This window comes from Ornithorhynchus anatinus, chromosome 5 (genome assembly GCF_004115215.2).
Source record: "Ornithorhynchus anatinus isolate Pmale09 chromosome 5, mOrnAna1.pri.v4, whole genome shotgun sequence".
Lineage (NCBI taxonomy): Eukaryota > Metazoa > Chordata > Mammalia > Monotremata > Ornithorhynchidae > Ornithorhynchus > Ornithorhynchus anatinus.
Genome location: NC_041732.1, coordinates 95,886,917 through 95,913,553, shown reverse-complemented (window position 1 = coordinate 95,913,553; position 26,637 = coordinate 95,886,917). Strand labels below are relative to the sequence as shown.

Below are 26,637 nucleotides of genomic sequence, written 5' to 3'. Positions count from 1 at the left end.
CCAGGCCCAATAAGGAGTCTTTTAAGACTCAGCGACAGAAGCCTGGCTAGGAATATGCAGACCCACAGCTAAAGATGAGACCTACTAAGACTGCTTGATACCCCAACACCAAGGAATTTGTGATTCCCCTTTTCTAGCAAAACACCCTCGAGAGAATGTCAGGAAAGTGGCATGAATATGGAATGCCAAAGGAGCTCAGGCTTGGGAGTCAGAAGTCATGGGTTCTAATCCTGGCTCTGCCACTTGTCAGCTATGTGACCTTGAGCAAGTCACTTAACTTCTCTGTGCCTCAGCTCCCTCATCTGTAAAATGGGGATGAAGACTGTGAACCCTATGTGGGACAACCTGATTACTCTGTACCTACCCCAGTGCTTAGAACAGTGCTTGGCACATAACAAATACCAACATTATTGTGATTAAACCCTGAGCCCAATCGGATTCACAGAGTTTAAAAAGTTCACTTCTCTTCCAAGAGTAATCATCTTGATAAGAATTTTAACGAGATGTATGTAACATGCAGAGTGTAATTTAGCAAGAAAAAAGTGTGGCAAATATTTTCATGAGATGTAGGACAATTAAGATGGGGAATACTGTTTAAATAATTCCAGGGTATTTTTGGAAGGAGTGAGGAATTTAGAGGAACATAAAAATAATAAAGGTATTTGTTAAGCACTTTCTACATTCCAGGCACTGTACTAAGTGCTGGGATAGATACAAGATAATCAAGTTAGATACAGTCCCCATCCCACATAGGACTCACAGTCTTAATCCCCATTTTATAGATGAGGGAAATGAGGCACAGAGAAGTTAGCTCAAGGTCACAAAGTAGACACATGGCAGACCCTGGATTAGAAACTACATCCTCTGTCTCCCAGGCCCCTGCTGTTTTCATTAGGCCACACACAAAGCATCACACACACACACACACGCACGTATTCTTTTTCCTAAGATGATGCTAACAATGAAATTCACCTTTTGAGTGCATGTGTGACTGAAGAGACCATTATGGGACCCCCGGAGTCAATCATACAGTATGCACAAAATTGCTTGTCCCCTTCTGTATTGTCATGTCTGATGCTGGCAGTATTTTTGGCTCTTAGTACGTTGCTTGAAATTTTTTGTCCAAAAAACTGCTCCTTTGTTGATAGCCTTGTGCCCTGTCTTTGGCAATTGACACTCAGTTTTCTTTTGGGATGCAGCTCTGTCAGAGGTTTTGTTTAGCTTTTTACTTAATACATTGCTTATGTCCTCCTTGTTTTCAGTTTCCCAATTTCAGCAATTGTTTGGGTATCCTGCTGTTGTTCACTCACCTCATGCATCCATCTAAATGTTTGTTTTGTTTTGTTTTGTTGTCTGTCTCCCCCCTTCTAGACTGTGAACCTGTTGTTGGGTAGGGAATGTCTCTATCTGTTGCTGAATTATACTTTCCAAGTGCTTAGTAGAGTGCTCTGCACAGTAAGCACTGAATAAATTCGATTGAATTGAATGAATGAATCTAAAGTAGTGGGGTGGGATGAGCATAACATCAGTACTCCAGTGCTGATTTTATTCCAGAATTTCATTGTTCATGATCTCGTCTTGACATGTGATGCTAAGACTATAAGTGATGCTGGAAGAACTGCACAAGAAGTTTGTTGGGATACCTTTGTGGGGTCTGTGTCTCACAGAGGTAGAGTAGGTTGGACAACATTACAGCGCTGTAGGCCTTTGGTTTGTTCTGGAGCCTGATATCACCCTGCCACCACTCTCTGTTTGAAGACCTGCCAAAGGGCTGGCTGGCCTTTTTGATTAGTTTGTCTACTTCTTTGTCTGTCAGTGCATCATTGGTCATTCTGCTGCCTGGGTAACAGAATTCTGCAACAGCATTTGCTGTGGTAGTTTCCCCCTTGAAATCCAATCTAATGTTTAGGGATGGAATAGCTAGTATTTGTAACTTTTTCCTTCTGTATCCTTGACTTTCCCCATCTGTCACCATGGATTTGGATGTGAGCTCTGCATTCAGTCAAATTGCCAAATACAGCTGTAGATTTGTGAACAATTTTATCAGAAAGTGTGAATAGGAATTTAGAAACCTGCCCTTTAAATTGTTTCCCATGAAATCTTCAAAAGCAATTTAGCACAAGGAGAAAAATATTTCTCCGTTTCCTCCGAAAACATAATTATGCGCTGTCTTCAATCACAACCTTGACACTGAAAAGGATTCCCGAGTAACCATTGTAGCATGGATTTTATTTAAATAGATTCTTTTCTCTTAAACAAGAACCTCAGTGGTAAGGTAACAATTATCAAATGAATGTGAAGCTTCTGAAATTCCTCAATTTTAAAAAATCTTTGTGAGCACCTATGTATCTCTGACCCTCTTTCACATAAGGAAATTATTCTTTGAAAGTTGTCATTAGAGAAGTCAGTTCCATGTCTCTTTGAATTTAGTTTGATTGATACTTAATTGTTCTGTAGTCTTCTAGAGCATTCAACATATCGAGTGTTAACAGGCAAATACAGTGGTATGCTGCTAAAAAAGTGGCAAGAAAAATCAGTTTCTAATTGTCTACCAATCTGGTTGTAACAGAGCCAGGATTTACAAAATTACCCATTTATTAAAGCATTGTTGCCTTCCCACTCGTTAGATTTTTCTGCTGGCCCACACCTCCCAAAATGCAGACACCATTGCAGATATGCCCCGAGATGAGTTTATTTTGTTTTCTATAAAGTCAGCAAATGGGAGTTTATTTTTAGTCAGATGTCCAATCAAGAGACATATACCATTTTGGGGTAATAAATCCAGAAGCTGAATTAGAAAATTAGCATTTCTTTTCTATTATGCTACAAGCAGCATAAAATGGAACTGATGCCTAAGCTTGCCATTAATGAAGAATTTTGATCATCTGCTGTAATTGGCCTTGACAGGTAAAATATGCACATGGGTTGCCCTTTAATAAAGAATCCCTTCGTGTAGCTCAGCATAATGGGCAATATAAGACTAACAAGCAGGTGCGATTTTAAAATCTCCATTTGGGTTTTTCCACCCTGAATTGATATAATTCTTAAAAATCCATTCACAGCAGGAAGCTGTGAGACTACATGAACTGTCCAATTTACTGACAACCCGTTTTATTCCCAAGAGTTAGACACTCAGTAATTTTCACCTAGTTCCTGTGATACTGAGCACAAGCTGTGAGTTTATGTATTTCGATTTGTTCTCTTTTTTTAGTTTCCATTTTTATTGATTTATCTACCATTAAAGAGACCATTGCGATGTTTCTGCAAATGGAGTTTGATCGTGTTTGAGCCAAATTTATTGGTGTTTAATGTGTTCTTCATGGGCACTCCTCCCCCTCTTAATTGTTTTCTATACTGAGTGTACCCCATTATTAGCTTCATTGCATCTGGCGGGCCAGACACTATCACACTTGTGTTACATCCAAGATTTAAGTCCGTTGTGAGTCAGGGATCATTCATCAGAGAGCACAGATGAGTTTTGTAACTCTGGACCTGGAATTAATGCTGTAAAGTTAAGATTTCAATAAGCAACATTTTTTCTTTGTGTTTTAATGAAAGAGTGCCAGCCCTGTGCCGTGACTCACAGCCATTTGTATCGTATTTTGAAAATACAGCTAAGAGGTTAAAAGTTAGCTGATCCAGGTGAAACTGTGCACTCTGGGATATATATTGCTTTCTTTCTAGTATTGCTCTTGGTCAGTTGACAAGTTTAGGGTCTCTGATATAAGTACTTTTATTGGTCATCATTAGTGCTCCTGTAGGCATTTATTTACATTTCTGCCCAACTTTGTGAGATGGGCCCACTGAGCTAGCATTGTCTGGACATTTTCCCTGTCTCTGGGCTAAGGAAAAGGAGGTTTCTCCAATCCCAACTAAAAGTGGTTCTGGGGTCAAGTCACTTAACTTCTCCATGCCTCAGTTGGCCCGACTGTAAAAGTGGGGACAAGAAGATCCGTCCCTCCCTTCCTTGCAGCTCTGAGGATAAAATAAACCACATAAATCCACTGAAATAAAAGAAGGAGAAATTGACCGAGAGGTTATGATTTTACTCAGCATCGGGAACAGAGTTGGGATTTGAACCAGGGTCCTTGGTTCCCAGCCTAAGTTTTTCTCTACTAGACCAGCTAAGGCTGCTAGTGAGCCCATTATTGGGCAGAGATTGTCTCTATCTGTTGCTGAATTGTACATTCCAAGCGCTTCATACAGTACTCTGCACACAGTAAGCACTCAATAAATATGATTGAATGAATAAATGCTAGGGTATTAACCAAATTTCATGGTTAATCTGGATTCAAATATTTCATTTTGTTTATTGTTATGCTGAATTGTAGTGCTTTTTATGGTATTTGCTAAGCACTTACTATGCGTCAAACACTGTTCTAAGTCCTCGGATAGATACAAGTGAATTAGGTAGGACACGGTCCCTGTCCCGCATGAGTCTCTCAGTCAAAGTAGGGAGAACAAGAGAACCGAGGCACAGAGAAGTGAAATAACTTGCCCAAGGTCACACAGCAAACAATTGGCAGAATCAGGATTAAAACCCAGATCCTCTGACTCCCAAGCCAATGCTCTTTCCACTAGGCTATGCTGCTCTTTATTTTAATGGGAACTTATATAAATATATATGATATATATATCTGTGATTTCATTTATTTATATTGATGTCTGTTTATTTGTATTGATGTCTGTCACCCCCCCTCTAGAATGTGAGTTCGTTGTGGGTAGGGATTGTCACTCTTTATTGCTGTATTGTACTTTCCCAAGCGCTTAGTACAGTGCTCTGCACACAGTAAGCACTTAATACATACAGTTGAATGAATGAATGGTTTAGGGTCACTGCTCACTTTGGGGGAAGGTTACTGGAATTATTGTTTGTGGCCTACTACTACGTTTCCATTATGTTCATGAAAAGTATAAGCAAGAAATAGATAGCCATTCTTCTTCCTGTCAAGCTAAAGAACTTCCAGTCTGGAGCAGGATATTACTAGCTCTGTGGAGAGACGTGTTCTGGGGTGTGCTTGCATTATACCAAATCATTTCTTGCAAACTTGAGGAGCCATTAGTTCTAAACATTTTTTGCCAAGGGAAGATGGAAGGGTGTTAAAGATTTTACCTGTGTGATTTTGCTATTCCACTTTCCCCCGAGAAGCTCATGGGTTGTAATAAGAATAAATCATTGCTATTTGCTCATTTTCAATCACTGTGAAAAACAGATGAGTGGGTTGCTTCTTTTTCAGAGTCAATTTGATGAAGTAGAGGGGCTTGGTGACAGTGTTTCACTCTAAGGATTTTATCTGTATATGCTTTACCGTGGTTCTACTTGTCTGTGTTCTTGTAGTTTAGGAGATTGTAGCTCTGCAAAATTTGCATTCAATCTTCTTGAGAAATTGTTTCATGTGTAATTAGAAACCCTTGAGCCTGTCATCCCTTTCTGAGCAATTTCTGACTGGCAGCTTCTACAGCAAAACTGCTTGATTTGACTGCGTTTCGACTCCGCCAAACTGTGTTCAGTAATACATAATTTGGCACTCAAATTGAAAGCTGTGGTGTGCTTCAGTGACCCAAATGAATTGCAAGGCTTCCAGGTAGGAATCATGGGATCATTTCATATACTTTCCTAGGGCAGCCATGAAAACGATAAATATAAATGCCTTTTAAAGTTGCTGTATACTCTTTTCACAGTTTAAATTTCTTTGAAAATCTCCAACTATAGCTTGAAGAAAACATTAGAGGTCATGGAACTCAGTTTTCCATAACTTGAGCTAGTATCTTGGTTTGGTGACCTGTAGAGACAGATTTTATTGGAGCAATCCAAAATAATGTGTAGAATAGTAGAGGAGAGTGAAGGAAATATCTGAGTATCAGGGTGATTTCCTCACAGTACTGTGAGCCGACAGATTACGAGGACCCATGGCAGCTCTTGCAACACGATAGAATTTTGCCAACGTAGTACCCTCAGACGTTTTGTATTCAAGCTTTTTAAATATAGTCCAGCCCAACCCTGTATAATCCCTTGTCTCTTCTCCCAATCTCCCGTTTGCATTTTTCAGCTTTTCTTGGTCCTTCTCCTCACACTCCTCCCTTCCATATCGCTCCCTGTAACTTCCATTCCCTGCTGCATAGTTCCAAAACAACTGGCCTTGCCATCAACTGTAGAAGCAGCATAGCGTAGTGAAAAGAATATGGACCTGAGAGTCAGATGGTCATGGGTTCTAATCCCGGCTCCACCACTTGTCTGCTGTGTGACCTTGGGCAAGTCACTTCGCTTCTCTGTGCCTCACTTACCTCATCTGTAAAATGGGGATTGAGACTGTGAGCCCCAAGTGGGACTGCGTCCAACCTGATTAGCTTGTATCCTCCCCAACATTTAGTACAGTTCCTGGCACATAGTAAGTTCTTAACAAATACCATGATTATTATTATACTTCTTAGATGTCACTGCTGCCAACTCCACCCCACTTTCTGGTGCAGCCACAGAGTCGTGGGCTGGGGATGACACTGAGACCATGAAGGAGGGGAGAAGGCAACGGAGAAGGAAGAGGGTGGGAGATATGGAGAGACCACAGACCTTCTCAGAGCCCATGCTTTTCCCAGCCTGATCCGATGCTAACCTCAGCCCTCCACCCCCTGACTCCCTCTCACTTACTCTGTAGCCTTGGGCAAGGATCAACAGGACTCGGGGGCAAGTTGGGGTGATAATAGTAATTCTGGTATTCATTAAGCGCTTACTATGTGCCATCATGGAGCCACAGTACAAAAAAGTTGTTATCATCATTATCGTTATTGTTATCACTCAATCATATCTATTGAGCACCTACTATGCGCAGAGCACAGTACTAAGCCCTTGGGAGAGTCCAATGCAATAGAATGAGCAGACACTTTCCCTGCCCATAACGAGCTTATATTTTTTAAGCCCTTTGCAGTGTGTCAACAACACTGTTTGAAGCACTGGGGTAGATACAAGATAATCCGGTTGGACCCAGTCCCTGCCCCCCATGGTGCTCACAGTCTAAGAAGGAGGGAGAACAATTATGAAAATTAATTTAAAATAAAGTTGTGATGCAAGAAAGGGTCTGGGAAATTTTCAGGACCAGGGGGAACTGGACAAGGGAGACAGGATGGAGCATCTTCTGGACTGAATGACTAAAAGGGAGACCAGAACTTCAAAAAGTGAATCTTGCCTGGCCAAGCTCAAACCCACACACCTCCCACATCCCACAGAGGCTGGGTGGTTCCATGATGAGTGCCACTGGGTTAGTACTGATTCAAACGGCCTCCCCTCATCCTGACCCTCATCCTTCCCTCTCCTCTCACCTTCCCTCGTTGCATGCTGGGAACACCCTTGAGTCAGGGATTAGGATTTTATTATGCATGTAGGAAGCAACTTGACCTAGTGGACATAGACCACGGGCCTGGCACTCAGAAAGTCTTGGGTTCTAATCCCAGCTCCTCCACTTGTCTGCTGTGTGACCTTTGGAAGTCTGTTAACTTTTCTGTGCCTCAGGTACCTCATCTGTAAAACAAGGATTGAGACTGTGACCCCCATGTGGGACATGGACTGTGTCCAACCTGATTAGCTTGTATCTACCTCAGTGTGCAGTACAGTGCCTGGCACATACTAAGCACTTAAATAGCATAAAACAAAAAAATGTGTGGTTGTTCCAGCAAGGTGCAATAATTACAGATGCTGCTACTCTCTGCTGCCCCTAAAGAACCTTCCATGCACAGTGTCTCCCCGAGAAGTGATCGCCAGTCCACTTTTCTCCATTGTCTTATCACTCTGAAGACCTGTAGAGTCAGAGGTCCTGGGTTCTAATCCCAGCCCTGCCATTTGTCTGCTATGTGACTTTGGCCAAGTGACTCGACTTCTCTGTGCCTCCCTTTCCTCATCTGTAAAATGAGGATTAAATACCTGTTCTCTCCCCTACTTACACTGTGAGTTCCTTGTATGAAAGGGACTCTGTCCAACCCAATTGTCTATATCTACTAGTGCTTAGGACATTGCTTAGCACATAGTAAATGCTTAGCAGGTACCACAGTTATTGTAATATTATTTTAATGCATGCAAGAGAAACAAACAGAGGAGTATGCATCCTATCCTCATTTGGGGAAGCATCCAAAGAGTCAAAATTAATATCATTGGTATTTATTGAGCACTTACTGAGTGCAAAGCACTGTACTAAGTGCTTAGGAAAGTAAAATATAACAAAATTGATAGACATGTCCACAAGGAGCCCACAAGAAGCTTACAGTCTAGAGGGGGAGACAGACATTAATATACCCATAGACCTCTTAAATAACTGACAGGAAGTAACCTCATCGATAAGATTTTCCCCAGTAAACACACCAAAGTCTACATCCAAAACCATTAGCCTGTTACTCTGGCTGATAATATAACTAAACAACTCCATTTCTGTAACAATTCTGAATATAAAAAACACAAAGAAAACAGCCATCTTTACTTTCAGTTTGTCTCAGCCAGGAGCACACTTTTACATGAGAATATCAAAACTCTAGAAATAAATATTTCTAGTTTACAGACCCAGAGCTTCTACACAGAAGCTGAAACTCCTCTAAAAACTTCCTTCTGTTTACTGCTGACTTTCTTCAGTCTTCCTTCCGCATTCCTTCAGCACACTAGATGTGTGAACATTTTAATAAGGGTTTTCAGAAGCTCAAATGTGGTTTATTTTTTTCCCCAGTTAAAAAGTTTTCTTTCAGGAATCTGAGGCAATAATAGTGCTTTGAATAGTACACTTAACTTTTCCTGGCAAGTCTTTATTATAACCCAAAGTTGTCAGTTTTTGTGGAAGTTCTTCACGTACTGCATAAAGAAGCTTTTGTTCCCTTCTTTCTGGTCTCCAGATGGAGATGAACACTTGAAATTATTTTACCGTGGATTTGAAAGAAATTAAAAAAAAAACAACAGCTCAGCTTTTCAGTAAACAGCTTTTGTTTTTTTATTCTCCCAAACACTAGCTGTGCTTGAGTGTCGGGTGCAAATTATACTTTGAGGGATTGTGTTCTTTCTGGCAAAATTCTCCAGATTTTCAATGGCAAATCTATCAATCAATCAATGGTATATAATGAATGCTTACCATGTGCAAAGCAGTGTACTTAACACTTGGGAAAGTACAGTAAAATAGGGTTGGTAGATACATTCCCTGCCCACAAGGAGTTTACTGACTACAGAGGAGACGGACATTAAAATAAATTACACATAGGGGAAATGGTAGATACTAAGGATACTTACATAAGTGATGGGGCCGTAATGAATATCAAAGTGCTTAAGAGAAATATAAATGGTATTTGCTAAGAACTTACTATGTACCAGGCATTGTACTAAGCATTCATCCATTCATGCTATCAATCTTATTTATGGAGTGCTTTCTTTGTGCACAGCACTGTCATAAGCACATCGGAGAGTACAATACAACAATAAACAGACACATGCCCTGCCTACAAGCGTATAGTCTAGAGGGAGGAGGGAAGGACAAACATCTATAAAAAATAAATAAATTATAGATATGTACATGAGAGGCTCTTCTCAGCTTCCTCATCTATAAAATAATAATAATAATTGTAGTATTTGTTAAGCGTTTACTGTGTGCCAGGCACTGTACTAACCATTCAGTCAGTCAGTCATATTTATGGAGTGCTTACTGTGTGCAGAGCACGGTATTAAGCGCTTGGGAGAGCACAGTACAACAATAAACAGACACAAGGGGTGGACACAAGCAAATTGGGTTGGACACAGTCCCTGTCCCATGTGGGGCTCACAGTCTCAGTCCCCATTTTACAGATGAGGTTACTGAGGTAGAAATGAAATGATTTGCCCAAAACCTGTGAGCCCCATGTAAATTCAATCAGATTAGCTTGAATTTACCCCAGTGCTTAGTACAGTGCCTGGCACATAGTAAATGCTGAACAAATACCATTAAAAAAAAGCAGCCCTGGGATAGATGCAAGCTAATCAGGTAGGACAATGTCCCTGCTCCAGATGGGGCTCACACTCTTAATCCCCATTTTACGGATTAAGGAACTGTGGCACAGAGAAGTCAAGTCACTTGCCTGAGGTCACATAGCTGAGAAGTGACAGAGCCGGGATTAGAATCCAGGTCATCTGACTCGCAGTGCTCTTCCCACTGAAATGTAGATAATAATGTTTTGGGTTCATTTAACATCTTTTCTTTGGGATGTTTCAAAGACTTCTGGTGAAATGAAGTACTTTCCGTTTCTAAAATGAAGAGAGAGGCAGTGGGAATGATAGAATCTTTGTGAGAGGCTTTGTGAGAGGTAGGAATAAAACACTATTCTATTCCCTCTAGGTCATGAATTTCTCCCATCCAACTGTCAATCGTGCATGGCAACAAGCAGGGAGTGGTTAAGAGAGGGAGTATCTTTAGCATATAATAATGACACCAATAATTTATTTAAGGCTTTAGTTTCTTCCCTGCCCTCTTTCCAACCTTTTACTAGTACTTGTACTAAAAAGCATCAGCTGGGAGGCTACACAGATTTTATATTGGCCTGGTCACTTGGCATTATAAATGAAATAACGATCTTAAAAGGGAGGCTTCGGGGAGGTTACAAGGCTCACTGGGAGAAACAAGGGGTGCTGGATTGTCCAAATGCATTATGGCAGCAAGGAGAATCTTTACCGCCACATAACCTTGACTAATGTGAATTTTATCCTTCCCCACTGACAATCTCTGTACAAGCTTTTAGTCTCTTCCCCCATTTGTGTATTATTTCAGAACTCTGAGATTTCCTAGTCATTCAATAGTATTTATTGAGTGCTTACTATGTGCAGTGCACTGTACTAAGCACTTGGAATGTACAATTCAGCAACAGAGACAATCCCTGGCCAATGATGGGCTTACAGTCTAATCGGGAGAGACAGACAGACAAAAACAATAGCAATAAACAGAATCAAGGGGATGTACATCTCATTAATGAGATAAATAGGGTAATAAAAATATATACAAATGAGCAGATGAGCACAGTGCTGAGGGAAGGGGACGGGAGAGGGGGAGGAGCAGAGGGGAAGGGGGGCAAAGGGGGCGTAGCTGAGGGGCGGTGAAGGGGGATGCAGAGAGGGAGCAGAGGGAAAAGGGGAAGCTCAGTCTGGAAAGGCCATTGCCAAAGACTATTAACTCACTGTAGGCAGGTAATATGTCTGCTATAATGTACTCTCCCAATAAGCAGTTGGTACAGTTCTCTGCCCATAGTAAGTGCTCAATAAATAGGATTGATTAACTGATGGCTATAATAATCCAAAGTAGTGGTTTTTAGGCATATTTACTCTTGAAGGCTTGTCCTCTGGAAAACTGCCACTGCTCTTGCTGACAAGCACTCAAAGTGGGCATCAGAAAGGAGAAGGGGAATTCTAAATGAACTTCTAAGTTGGATTACCAACTCCTGGAGAGTAGATAATGGGAGTTACTCCCTTTATTAATAATTGTGGTGTATGTTGATCACTTACTATGTCCTAGACACTTAGGTAGAGGCAAGATAATCAGGTCGGATACAAGCCCACATGGGAGAAGCAGCATGGCCTAGTGGATTGAGCACAGACCTGGGAGTCAGAGGCCATGGGTTCTAATTTCAGCTTTGCACTTGTCTACTGTGTAACCTTAGACAAGCCACTGACTTCTCTGTGCCTCAGTTACCTCATCCGTAAAATGGAGATTAAGACTGTGAGACCCCTATGGGACAGGGACTGTGTCCAACCTGATTATCTTGTGTCTACCCCAGTGTTTAGAACAGAGCGTGGCACATAGTAAGCACTTAACAAGTACCATAATAATAATTATCATTATTGTTATTATTATCATTATTTGGGTCTCCCAGTTTAGGGTGGAGGGAGAAAATGTATTTATTACTCATTTTATAGATGAGGAAACTAAATCCCAGAGAAGTGAAGTGATTTGCCCAAGGTCATGCAGCAAGAAAGTGGCAGAGGCAGGATTAGAACCCAGATCTTCTGACTCCCAGGGCCATGCTCTTTCCACTAGACAGCTCTGATTTCACACCAGTGACCATTTGTTCTGTGGCCTGTCTCGTGACAGTCTAATTTGAATTGTGTTGGTCCCGAGAGAACTCATTTCAGAAATCGAATCCTCGAGAAGCATTGGAATCGATTTTAATGTAATGTTTTATAAGGAGGAAAACCACCCGGCCCCATTCATTCAGGTGAAGGGAAAAGTGTCCTGAAGGGCACCTGCCAATTTCACACAAACGTAGCTTTGCCACAAATTAAAAATACATCTCGGAGCAACTCTGACTTACGGATAAACAAGACAAGTGTTCGTGTGGGCTGCTGATGAGTTCCTCTTGTTCACAAGTAATCTACTTCTTATGTTCCCGGTAGCAACAATTACTTTAGTCAGCTGCCTATACTCAAAATAGAGTCCAGAACAAATTGAAGACAAGATTTACAGCTTACATGAAATGATGGTGTCAGAGTTCAGATAGCACATTTTGGGAAACAACGCAGTGTTTTGTATTGAGGCACATATTCAATTTCAGCCTTTCTGGTAATAGAGGTCTTTTTCCCTCCCTTAAAAAATCTTTGCATGCTAACTATCCTTAACAGTCACTACTTATTGAGAATCTCCACAGTCCTGGAACAAAGCCCTCTTCTAGACCGAGACGGTGCCCAACACAGCCCAGCTTCCCTAGCTGGAGCACGTGCGGAGAATGGATTTCGTCTGACTTCCCAAACCGTTTCTGTGCACTGAACTGTAGTGGAACAACTGTAAGACAGCATGAACAGAAGGAACTCTTTATGCTTTCCTAGGTCTTTAATGTCAAACACTGGGGCTTAACTGTGAACCGCTGGGAAATAACAACGGTGGACACAACAGCTTGTCATGAAACAGTCAGCTAATCTGGACAAGAAAGCTTCAGGCAGGCTATGAATCTAGGAGGCGAGGTCTAAAGCCGTCGTAGGCTGCGTGGAAAGCAGTGATAGCTAAAGGATGGTCTCCGTGTGTGGAAGGGAGATTTGATCGCAAATCAGTATTTTTAGCTGCAATTGGGACCACGTGAAAGCGTACTGGAGTGTTAAAGCCAGGCTAAACTGAGTGAAGTAACTAGGGCCTGTGCCCCAGGACCATGGAGAATTTAATTGGTATAATAATAATAATAAAGTGTGAGGTACCAAGCACTGTACTGATCATTCATTCAGTCATATTTATTGAGCACTTACTATGTGCAGAGCACTGTACTAAGCGCTTGGAATGTCCATTTCAGCAACAGAGAGAAACGGTCCCTGCCCAATGGTAGATATAGGATAATCAGGTCAGACATAGTTCCTGTCCCACTATGTCATTGTAGGAGGGAGATTAGGGTTTTTGCAATGCTGGGGGCACTGGAGCTTCCCTATTGACCCCACCCTAACTCCCAGGTCTCTTACTCGGTAGAGAACAGACCCCGAATCTAATTCCCACCTGTGTACTCTTTCCCAGCTCTGCACACAGTGAGTATCTAATAAATAGTATTACTGTTACTACTATTACTGCTCCAAGTTCCACCCAGTACTCCAATTTCCAAAGGAGTTTAATTCCTTCCTTCTGCTCTCCGCCAAAGGGTGGGTGCTGGTCAATCTTTTTTTTTTGGTTGGTTTGTTAAGCACTTACTGTGTTCTTTTATTCATTCATTCAATCGTTATTTGTTGTGCACTGAGCACTGTATAAGCTCTTGGGAGAGTATCATATAACAACGCACAGGCCCATTCCTTGCCGTCACATGCCTATCGTGAGCTTAAGTCTAAAGGGGGAGACAGACGTTAATATAAATAAATAAATCACAGATCGGTACATAAATGCTGTGGGGCTGGCGGGGGTAGATGATTAACGGGAGAGAGTTAGGGTAAAGCAGAAGGGAGTGGGAGACTTTACTAAGCACTGGGATAAATACTAGCTAAACAGGTTTGACCCAGTTCATGTCCCACATGGGGCTCATAGTATTAATCCCCACTTTACGGATGAGGTAAGTGAGGCACAGAGAAATAAAGTGACTTGCCCAAGATCATACAGCAGACAAGTGGCAGAGCTGGGACTAGAACCTAGGTCCTCCTGACTCCCACGCCTGTGCTGTATCCACTAGGCAACCCTGCCTTTCAAGTAAATATGGTATCAGTTGTTATCCCGGGGGGATTGTGTGGCCCTGGGGCCCTATCAGATTGACATCACAGAATCAGGATTTAATAATGATGATATGATGATGGCATTTGTTAAGCGCTTACTATGTGTAAAGCACTGTTCTAAGCGCTGGAGAGGATACAAGGTGATCAGGTTGTCCCACATGGGGCTCACAGTCTTCTTAATCCCCATTTTACAGATGAGGTAACTGAGGCCCAGAGAAGTGAAGTGACTTATCCAAAGTCACACAGCTGACAAGCGCCTGAGTCGGTATTTGAACCCATGACCTCTGACTACCAAGCCCAGGCTCTTTCGACTGAGCCACGCTGCTTCTCTGATCCTAACACAGGGCCCAGACTCACACCAGATCTGAGAAAAGAGGTGGATGAGTAATGTTGGTCAAGCAGGAAGTCCCAGGGACCCCAGGAAGGAGGAGGCTTGGCGCACCATGTGTGGAAGCAGGGCCGGGAGAGAGTGGGGCCCAGAAAGCAGCGTGGCTCAGTGGAAAGAGCATGGGCTTTGGAGTCAGGGGTCATGAGTTCGAATCCCAGCTCTGCCACTTGTCAGCTTTGTGACTGTGGGCAAGTCACTTAACTTCTCTGGGCCTCAGTTACCTCATCAGTAAAATGGGGATTAAGACTGTGAGCCCCACGAGGGACAACCTGATTCCCCTGTGTCTATCCCAGCGCTTAGAACAGTGCTCTGCATATAGTAAGCACTTAACAAATGCCAACATTATTATTAACTGGAACTCCAAGACTGCCTGACGCTAATTAGGATTAAAATCAGAGAAGGAAGACTGGGTTTTGAAATTAGATTGTCTTTCATCCACTTCTTTTGCATACCAGATTTTAGTGACACCATTTACCACTGTCAAAGCGATATACGCTACTGCTCAGTTTTTTACAGCCTGTAAGAGATGTAGAGGCTTCATATGCTCTGTGTGTGTTTCTGTGGGTTTTTCTTTGCTGAGATGCTTCAGTTCACTGGCTCTGTTGGGAAGCAGCGAACATCAGCATCAGCTCTGGCACAACACTTACAGAATGCAGGCACTCTGCCCCAGCCTGAACCACATTCCCATTGAACCAGCTTTATTTTCTGGAAATCAGGGAAGCCATGGAAATGGAAAAGAGAGCAATGTGATTGATGACCATAGCCTTCACACCGTAATCAGTATTTAGCGAGCACGGACAGGGTGTAGAGCACTTTACCAGGTGCTTGGGAGCACACAGTGAAAGTTAGAAGATCCGGTAAAAGCTGCCCCTGAGGATTCGACAGCACAAGCCAAGAGAAGCTTGCAATCTGATGAGGAAGCCAGACAGACTCAGGGAGTCTATATGCCGCTATATTGTGTGAGAAGCAGTGTGGTGCGGAGGATAAAGCACAGACCTGAGAGTCAGAGGTCGTGGGTTCTAATCGTGGCTCCACACCTTGTCTGCTGGGTGACCTTGGGCAAGTCACTTTACTTCTGTGTGCCGCAGTTCCCTCGTCTATAAAATGGGGATTGAGATTGTGAGCCCCATGTGGGACAGGGACTGTGTCCAACCTGATTTGCTTGTATCCACTCCAGCGCTTAGTACAGTGCCTGGTACAAAGTAAGCACTTAACAAATGCTATCATCATTATTATTGTTATGAGAACCGTGTCTGGTACATAATAAGTTCTTAAGTACCCAAATAATTCATTATTATTATTAGTCTGTAAGCTTGTTGTGGGCAGGGAATATGTTTATTGTTGTATTATACTCTCCCCAGCATTAAATGCAGTGCTTTTCATACGGTAAGTGTTCACTAAATACGATTGAATGAATATCTATAGTGGGAATAAGCAAAATCACAAGACTCCCTGTCATGGAAGTCTCTCCTGAACCTTAACAGAAAAGAGACCTTAGCGGAACTCCTAACCTAGGCAGTAAACTTACTGTGACCCACAGGAAAAGCTGAACTCCGTGGTTTACACTTCATATATTAAGATCACAGCAATGTACAAACTTGGTTCACCCTGCACATGAACCCAGAGAACTTACAGCCTGGGAACATTAGCACCAGAAAAGCACCACCGGGCTGTAGGCCCAGGAGCAGAGCCAGCCAGACAGCAACGCTAACAAACACACACGCCTGCACATACACACAAAGACCATCATCCATCCTTGAAAACGCTGGACGTACATTGACAGAGTCTGAAAGTTCCCATCGGAAGGAGGCCCAATGGGGAAAGCAAAATGAAAAAGGGAGAAGAAACCAAAAGGCCTAAAGAACCAAGAGGAGGCAACCTGGGCAGTAGGAGACGAAGCCATGTAAGAGGAAAGAAATCCTAATGGGGTTGAAAGGAGAGACTGTGCCAAGGAGCACGTAAAGACACGCAACAGCAGAAAGCAGAAGGGTGGGTAGAAAGGAGAAAAATGAGCCAAGTGGTAGCTGGGGGAACATTAGGCGGGCCCAGAATCCAAGCAGCTCAGAAGAGGGATGGAAATCCAGGGGCCGCTGTAAAGCACAGAGTCCATTGGGAGAGAGAGGAGGGGAGGAAGAAAGAGAAAATGAAAAATGAGAAAACAGGAACATAAGAAAGCATACAGGCTGTCTCTCACACACACAGACATAGGCATATAAAGACGCAAACACTTTGTATAAATCACAAAAGGGACTCAGAAACCCCAGCAGTCAGGAGTAGCACTGTCAGGTACACTTGCTCAGCATCTACTATTTCCAGAGCACTGTGCGAGGTGGTTCGGCAGCATTCAAAAAGACTTAAAGCTGCCATCTGTGGCCTCCAGGGGCTTATCATGCAGGAGGGATGATATTAGAATACAAATGGACACATGCAAACGAGCATATTTGTCCATTCAGAAATCTGCTTGGAAGTCGAAGGAAAAAAAAAGGTATTCCGAGGGTGAATTGCAGAGCTAAATCACCGCAGAAGAGTAGAGCAAGGCCGTGGCCATTACGGAAGACACTCCATTGGCCATGGCATGCCAGTGGTCCCAGGACCCATTCATTTATTCAGTCGTATTTATCAAGTGCTTACTGTGTGCAAAGCCTTGCACTAAGTGCTTGAGAGAGTACGATACAATTCCCTGCCCACAACGAGTTTATAGTCAAGATGGGGGGAGACACATCGATTATGAATTCTAGCAGAACCCTGGTATTTCCCTACATCCCCACCCAAGCGTTTAAATAGCAATAATAATGTTGGTATTTGTTAAGCGCTTACTATGTGCAGAGCACTGTTCTAAGCGCTGGGGTAGATACAGGGTAACCAGATTGTCCCACGTGAGGCTCACAGTTAATCCCCATTTTACAGATGAGGGAACTGAGGCACAGAGAAGTTAAATGACTTGCCCACAGTCACACAGCTGACAAGTGGCAGAGCCGGGAGTCGAACCCATGACCTCTGACTCCGAAGCCCAGGCTCTTTCCACTGGAAAACAGGTGTTTCAAACTTGTTCCTTCTGAGGGTGAGAGCTGATGAGTCATTTCTTTCTGAAAGCAGAACTTTTGGGAGGAGCTGCAAGGTCTAGTGGAAGGGTCATGGGCCCTGGAGTCACAGGACCTAGTTTCTAATCCCAGCCCTGCCGCTTACTCGCTGTGTGACCTTGGGCAAGTCACTTAACTGCTTTGTGCCTCGGTTTCCTCATTTGTAAAATGAGGATTAAATACCTGTTCTCCTTCCCCGTCAATGATTGTGAGCCTTACATGGGCCAGGAACTGTGTCTGACCTGATTCTCTCATAACTACACCTCTGCTTAGTACAGTGATTGGCACATAGTAAGCATGTAACAACCATTATTATTATAAGTATTAGAACCATGAGCGACATGCAACACAAGTCACTCTTTATGGCTGGGCCTAGGAAGTTTTCTACAGGGAACATTATACCTGCCTACAAACATTTATGGATTGATTTATTGATTTCAATGATTCTCTCATTCAACCCACCTGTTCAGTCTGTCACCAAGTCCCGTCAGTTCAACATCTCTATAATCCACCCTTTCCTCTCTGTCCAAACTGATCCAAGCACTTGTCGTATCCTGGCTTGATCAGTGCATCAACCTGATGCCTGATACTGATCTCCCTGCTTCCTTTGTCTCCCCACTTCAGTCCAGACTTCACTCCGCTGCCCGGATCATTTTTCCACAAAACCAGTCAGTCCATGTTTCCCTCTTCCTTGAGAACATCCAAGGGTTGCTCATCTACTTCCACATCAAACAGAAACTCCTTACCATAGGCTTTAAAGCACTCAATCGCCTTGCCCCTTCTCACCTTACCTCCCTGATTTCCTACCACAAACCAGCCCGCACACTTCACTCCTTGAATACCCTCCTCACTGAACCTCGATCTCATCTACCTTGCCACCCACCTCTCATCACATAAGTCAGTCAGTCGCATTTATTGGATGCTCACTGTGTGCAGAGCAATGTACTAACTGCTTGGGAGAGTACAACCCAAAAGTATAAAAGCAGCGTGGCTCAGTGGAAAGAACCCGGGCTTGGGAGTCAGAGGTCACGAGTTCGAATCCTGGCTCTGCCACTTAGCTGTGTGACTGTGGGCAAATCACTTAACTTCTCTGGGCCTCAGTTACCTCATCTGTAAAATGAGGATGAAGACTGTGAGCCCCACGTGGGACAACCTGATTACCCTGTGTCTACCCCAGCGCTTAGAACAGTGCTCGGCACATAGTAAGCACTTAACAAATACCAACGTTATTACATTCCTTGCCCACAATGAGCTTAAAGTCTAGAGTCATGTCATGCCTCTGGCCTGAAATGCTCTCCCTCTTCATATCTGATAGAAAATCACTCTCTGCATTGTCAAAATCATATTGAAAGCACATCTCCTTCAAGAGACCTTCCCCTCATTTCCTCTTCTTCCATTCCCTTTTCTTTGCCCTTACACTTGGATTTTTACCCTTTATACACCCTTTCCTCAGTCCAATTGGACTTACATACATATCTGTAATTTATGTTGATATCTCTCTCCCCCTCTAGAGAGTAAGCTAACTATGGGCAGGGAACGTGTCTACTATTATATTCATTCATTCATTCAATCAATCATATTTATTGAAGCGCTTACTGTGTGCAGAGCACAGTACTAAGAGTTTGGAAAGTACAATTTGGTAACAAAGACAATCCCTACCCAACAACAGGCTCACAGTCCAGAAAGGGGAGACAGACAACAGAACAAAACAAGTAGACAGGCATCAATAGCATCAAAATAGATAAACAGAATTATAGGTATATACACAACATTAATAAAATAAATCGAATAATATGTACAAATACACAAGTGCTGTGGAGCGGTAAAGCGGGTAGAGCAGAGGGAGGGAGTAGGGGTGACAGGGAGGGGAGAGGAACAGAGGAAAAGAGGAGCTCAGTCTGGGAAGTTTTCCTGGAGGAGGTGAGCTCTCAGTAGGGCTTATATTTTACTCTCTCAAGCACTTATTTAGTACAAGGCTCTGCACATAGTAAGCACTCAATCAATACAATTTAGTGTCTGTAGCAGGATAGTTCTAAGGAAGCTACCCTCCCACCACTCAATGGCTTATTTCTTTTAACTTGCAAGGCAACCTCCTGCCTCCAGGCGTGAGCCTGCAAAGGAGGAAAGCTGGAACTGGCAGGATTCCTCCCCACCAGCTGATGTAATTGCTTTGGCTAAATCTACCCATCCTGGACTCTCTATCATTTTTACTTGTGTTGGCCACTTTACAAATAGACTGAATCATCCAATAGAAAAGTCTCCTGTAAGGTTGAAAAGCAGAGAGCATTTTCTTCAACCAGCTAAATTTATTAACAAAAACACATTTAACATTGCTTTTTCAAACCACTGCTTTTGACACTTGTTCTAAAAAGCTATTTTATTATAGTCCCCAGTGCAGGCCTTTTTTTCTGGTGCCACTAAATTAAAATTGCCATATAGAGCACTTGAGGCTAATTAACCAATCAGATCAGTGGACTGGCTGAACATTTCTAGCCCTGTAATTTTGCACACAGAGGCTATTTATTTCATGCGGTGGAACTATCCTTAGATTCTGCTATTTTAGCAACTGGCTATTTCCATTTTTAAAGTTGCATTGTGGAAGAGAGGATCTGTCCAGGAGTGCTTGTTTAGTAAATAGAATTTCCCAAAGCATACTCCATTTTGTTTCGCCAGTTGGGGTTTGTCCTTCCGTATGATGGATTTATTAAGTTTTTAAAGTGCTCTAGCTGTTAAGTGAATGGGGGCGGTCCATTCATAAGCAGGAATTGGACCAACTTTTGCTTTGTATTCTCAAAGACAGAAACTAGGAACAGCTTCTGAAAAATCGTACGGACCTAACATCATTATCCGCAGGGAGAGCAAATCCAGCGATAAAATAACTGCTGAGAATTATTTATGCCGGATCCCTACTGTTTCCTGTGACCCCATTATTATACTTGTGATGGATGTGGTTAATTCACTGGCTGAACTATAAGGGCCAGTCGCACTTCTGCATGCTCTCCTGTATGAATGAAAACCTCCTAAAAGTGAAACTACCAGCTTGGGTAGAATAGAAATACCGTATTGAAAATCACGTAAAGTTTTACAGAAATGCCAGCTAACAGCGGCCAAAAGGATCGCTAAGTATGAATGTTCAAACAGCTGTCTCAGTAGTGCAGGCAGCACCACCCCCTTTACCAGTCATGGGATTTGAAAGCCAAAACTACTGATTCCTGGGCGTTCTGTGAAATTGCCCTGACTACCAGTGAATGGGAAAGAAGGTAGTGTATTCCCTGTTTAGCCAAATTCAGACAGTCCCCTCTTTTTGGCAAAACTCATCTACTATTCAGAGGACAATCTTTCTACTTGCTTATAGAACCCAGAATAACACAACCATTTAAAGCATGTGATTAGGGAATTCCACTCTGAAAAGTAGGTAATGGAGGCACCAGTGGTTCTTATGGCAAAAAGAGTAGTATGAATTTGTCTCCTTACCTCATTTCTACCATTCTCTCTCCTGTAGTGCTTTTTGGCTCCTGAAAAGTTGGATGTGAAGCATGTTAGGAGTCTGGAGGGATTTTGCATATATGTAGGTTAATGACCACTCCCTCATGCTCTCTGGGGGCTCTCTCCTCCCCAACATAGTCTACTGTACATTCAGAATAAGGAGAGATTCTGAGACAAATTCTAGCTGCTAAGCAATGTAGGTCATTCTTTTAGTTCCACTGGATGATATTATTGCTGTGACAATAGTGATATTATATAATAAGTAATGTCTGCTAAGCACATGACTGGGCTAGGTCACTGTTTCGGTACCACTGGGTGATATTATTGCTGTGATAGTGGTGATACTATATAATAAGTAGTGTCTGGCAAGCACATCAACACTTCCCAGCTGATTTGAAATCCATGTTACATGCTAGCAATTTGTCTTTTGCATTGTCTTTCCTCACTTCAGTAACTCGCCTTTGCCAATTGAGCTTAGAGAACGTTGGCTCAGTAGTAACTCTTTTTGCAAGGACGAGCGGTCAGGAGTAAGAATCAGAATGCACAGGAGAAGAGGAAAAGGATATAAGAAATTGTCGGTGGAGGTGCTAAATTGTGTTCTGCTCACAGTAAGCACTCAAAATTCCACTGATTGATCGGTTGATTGATCACAGTCTCATCCAGCATCTTAAGTCATTTCCTTAAGTTTCCTTCATTAGCATTTTTTATTCTTTAGTTTTGGGTACAGTTGATTCCAGCTGCAGTCTCACTTTTGAAGCGTGTGTCATCAGACCAAGTGACTCCTCTGTAAAGCTGTCCCACACAGCACTGGCATGCCAACTATTATGAGAACAGTGGAGTGGGCCAGTGGCCAGATACTCCTTCAGTGGCTTGTCCTTCCCTTTGAACACTCTCCTCCCACAGTGGGATGGCTAATGAGGAACTGAGCTTCTTTTCTACTTGCGCATCTGTAAACCGTGATCATTCTGGTGGCTTGCCTGCATCCAGGGACTCTAGGAATCAAAGAAGTGTGCCTCTTGAACGTGGTTTGAACACTAACCTTGCAGTTCTCCACTTCACGATTGGAATTCCTTCGTTGTGTGCGTTTGGGTTCTGGTCGGCTCCTTCCAGTAGCCAATCCTGGCGGCTGGCTAAAGTGACCTCTCTGCAGGTGTCTCTTGCGATGGGGTCTGTGTACAGCCATTGCCTCCCTGTAGTGGGGGATGTTCCCAAAATGCATCTCACGTGGGGACAAGAGCTGAGGAAAATCGTCTAGCCGCTTGTGCCAGCGTCGGTAAACATGACTGACAGTGGTGGTGGTCTCTGAAGGCCTATGAAGAACTTCTGAAATCAAGCCGTGCTGCTCTCAGTGACAATAAATTCTACAACCTAGCTTGGCCCCTAGTGCTTTTCAATTCTGTCAGGAGACAGGTGACAGAGGGTAATAATTTATTCAGATGTCAGAAAATAATTTGAAAAATGTCAAGGAGGAAAGAAAAATAGGACAGAAAAGGATTACTTTAAGAGCCGGGTGGCCTTTTTCCCCCGAAATGTCCAGAATTTGAAAGGAGGTTTTAGGAAAGCTGTTGTGGATGGATAGGTGTGGAGTGGATGAAGTGAAAAACACTTTTAACAATCAGCCCCCAAAATCTCCACTTTCCCCCTTAAGGCAGTTTTAATTATTGTGTTACTCTAGCAGACAAGATTGAAGAGAGGCCCAGCCAGCCTGGCAGAGGAGCATATTTATTCAAACACTTCTCAGAGGCATAGCAGGTGCTAGAGACAACACAGCTGAAGTAGAGGGGGAGAGAGTAAAGTTAGGACACACTGTCAGGTGAAAGAGGATCCTTTGGATACTAGCAATACTAATAATAACTGGCATTTGCTAAGAGTTTACTATGGTCCAAACATTGCCTAAGCGCTGGGATTTATAGTACATTCAGATCAGGCACACACAGTCCCTGTCTCACATTGGACTCCTAGTCCGAAGGGGAGGGAGAGTAGGTATTTAATTCTCATTTCCCAGATGAGGAAACTGAGACACAGAAAAACTAAGTGGTTTGTCCAAGGTCACTCAAAGTAGGCAAATGGCAGGCAAATGGCATATCCCAGGCCTCATGACTCCCAGAGTAGGCCACGCTTTGGTTTTATTCTGTTTCCCTGGAGCCAGGCAGGGAGGCATTCAAGTTTGACTTTTGCTCCCAATTTCAAATAGAGCCAACCTCTACAGTGACTGTGAACTTAATTTTTGAGACCACCTGAACAAAATCTAAGTTAATTCATTTTCCTGTCTTAACTTTCCTCCTTCAGAATGTCGGTCCAAAGAGAATGAAATACGGTAGACCTGAAGAATACTGTTGACCTTTAGAAGGAATTGCCCATTTTGGGAACTCCAGCGTTAGAGCCAATCTCAACATGAAAATTAAATTCTGTTTATAAACTGAAGCATCAAAGAGAAAGCACAGTTACCAGTGAACCCTGAAAGCCGCTGGTGGGTTCCGAAACGCCAGGTGTCAGAGGGCCGTGTTCCTGGAAAGCTACATTATTATCGGAGGGTCCCCCTAGGAACAGATCGGATCAGGAAGGCTGTCTCCTGCCTGTGAGAGCTCGCTTTCTGAGTGAGGCCAGTGACAGGTTCAGAAGGCCCCTGTCAGCCCCCCCTCGTAATTCCAAATGGCACTTCCAGAAAAGCCAGAACTCGGCTGGGAGGAGAGAGGGGATTGTGAGGGAGGAGCCTCAGCAGAGAGCTGGTAGGTGAGTATTGTACTCAAGTCACATAGGCTAATGGGTTACATGCAAAATAGCAAAATGAACTGTAGCCTTGGACCATGTGACGGCTTGGACATGACACACAAATGATCTGTTTAGTGGTAGAGAGCAGTGTTTGTGCAGCTGGGGAACAGCTTGATTACTGAAGACACGGCCCTTTCTTTCTGAAGGGACCCATGCGTGAAGGAGTTGCAATTATGAGGAATCGGGAAGGGACTTTTTCCTGACCTTGGGCCGATAACCTCAGTCTCGGTCTGAAATGCCTTCCGCACGTGGCCCCTACTGAGCTTTCGCCTTCCTTGCCCTGAAAAAGCTTTTTTTGGACACCCTGAAGAGCAAATGGATTTACTCCCTTAGGTCCACGGTCAAAATGGGACAGTGACCCAACATGGCGGTTGATTGATTAACTGATGGTTAACTAGAGCCCCGCACAGGCCCAAGTTAAGCCTGCAGGGTCTGAGTCTGCTTCACATGAGCCTGAAGCAGATCTGGGCCTAGCTTGGATGGCTGCTCAAACTTTCACAACCCCATTTCAATGGCAGCAGTGGCCCCAGTGAACCTGAAATTCCACATAGAGTAGTGACCAGAGCACGGGCTGGGAGTCAGAGGTCATGAGTTCTAATTCCACCTTCACCACTCGTCTGCTGTGTGACCTTGGTCAAGTCACTTCACTTCTCTGGGTCTCTGTTCCCTCATCCGTAAAATGGGGATTGACACTGTGAGCCCCTTGTGGGATAGGGACTGTGTCCAACATGATCTACTTGTATCCCCCCAGTGCTTAGTACAGTGCCTGGCACATAGTAAAGGCTTAACAAATAAAATAATTATTATTGTTATTGTTAATTTGGAAGTTACTCTGACAGGCCAGTTTCCCTGAGGAGGGCAGAGCCCATTCAGATGCCCATGTCATAGGGAATCCCAGGCATTCCAGCTGGTCCTGGCTCATTTCCAGCATGGCCACGATGCTGCAGCTGGAACCAAACTGGTTTTGGTGCCATCAGAGGCAGGCTCCCGCCTGGGCACAAGAAGGATGGGTAGGCCAAGTCCTAGATTTCCAGAATGGAGAATACTCTGTCACCACCACCATCATCAAGGGCCCGTATAGGTCCAACAACAAGCTTTGGGATTGAAGTTTGTTTTGTTTTGGTTTTTTTAAGTGCCCATTCCTCCCTGTGGTTTCAGATGTCAGACTGAGAAGATAAATTTACCCACAAAATATATTGGCTGGGGTTGTTTCTCTGAAGACATTGCTAGCCACAATATTAAATACATTTTAAATGAACCACAGCCCTGGTTAGGTGTCTAGTGATGGATGAGAGCTTGCATTTGCTTGTGCCTTGTGCCAGTTTTTAATCCCCCTTTGGAAGGGGTCAAGAGAAAAGCGGGGATCAGCCTGGCGTGTCAGCCCTTATTCCCTTGGAGACTTCTAGAGTGGGGAACCACCCCTTCCATGTCCCCAGAGCTCTCACGCACCTTAAGTATTTTAGTGGGGCCTGCAGAAAAGTGGGGCAGGAAGGGAGTGGTAAATGACAGGGGGACGGAGGTAGGAGGGGAGAAAAAGGAGAGAGGGAAGGAGGGAGAGAGACAGAGAAACACAAGATAAAAGCCTGCAGTTTGGTTGGAAAGGAAGATGTTGGGTGTGCCTAGAAATGGCTTGGCTCACAGAGGGCTGAGGTAGAGACCTTAGAGCCAGGTTCTAGTCCCGTGAAGGCACTTTCCTGTCCTGCCAGGAGTCTTTATAGTTTCCCCTAGTCTGGAACTTAGGACAGGAATTGCAACTACAACTTCTCTCCCCATTCAGAAAGTACAGTTCGGGAATTGAACTAATTTGACAGATAGCACAGAATAAGAAAAATATTAGAAACGAGAGAAGGCCATTTGGCCTATTGAGACTCATTTCATTCCATATACCATTTCCCCAGGATATCATGCAATTGTTAGCAGAAAGAGTAATGTTATCCATTTTTTATAATGCCACTCTTGAGTATTATGGATATAAATATCTAAATGATAGAGAAATAACTTTCTTTCGCTGCACTGGTTCAAGAGGGAGGGGAAAAAATGGTAAATGCAGATAGACTTAGCGACATGAGATTATTCAACCTTAAATGAAAAATCTGATATTATTCCTGAAGATATTACTGGAGGGACAATTTTTTTGTGTGTAAGCTCAATACAAAGGAATTCTGTGTCGAGAAGAGAAATGTGAGTGTACAACGTACACATTTAGCAGTAGGTCTCTAGGCCTCACAGTCAATCAGTGGTATTTATTAAGTACTTACCATATGCAGAGCACTGTACTAAGCATTTACAGTATCCAATTGCAGCGATTTACCAAAACGTAATCCTCCCCTTTTACCTTTATTTCAGGACCCATGCAAGAGACGATATATGATTTCTGGAGAATGGTGTGGCATGAAAACACTGCCAGTATAGTCATGGGAACAAACCTGGTGGAAGTCGGAAGGGTAAGTTTTGTTTGGTGGTTGCTACTTAAAAAAAAAAAAAAGCTCAGTACTCTGCTGTTGCTCCATTTGGACTTTAAAGAAACAGTTGAACTAAGTCACACAAAATAGTAATAGTACTTTATTAAAGCACTTACTTTGCAAAGCACTGTACTAAGTGCTGTGAAAAATACAGAGGTGGGAATACGGGGCTTACAATCTAAAAGTTTAAGTGGGGCAAAGGGAGTGGGGAGAGATCCAAAAGGAGTGATGAAACGTTAAATCCAACACAAGTAGACAGAGTAGGGTGCAGGTCTCGGCGGTGGCGGAGGCGTCCGA

At 43.3% G+C, this 26,637-nt stretch overlaps 1 protein-coding gene across 9 annotated transcripts in view; it reads left to right on the top strand.

Annotated features, from left to right (window-relative positions):
• The window catches only part of PTPRM (protein tyrosine phosphatase receptor type M), an 838,914-nt gene that overhangs the window by 740,616 nt on the left and 71,661 nt on the right, over window positions 1–26,637 (top strand). For all 9 annotated transcript variants that reach the window (XM_029065462.2, XM_029065460.2, XM_029065457.2 and 6 more), the window contains one exon: window positions 26,225–26,322. In XM_029065462.2, coding sequence (XP_028921295.1) covers window positions 26,225–26,322 — 98 coding nt within the window. The remainder of the gene's footprint in view (window positions 1–26,224; window positions 26,323–26,637) is intronic.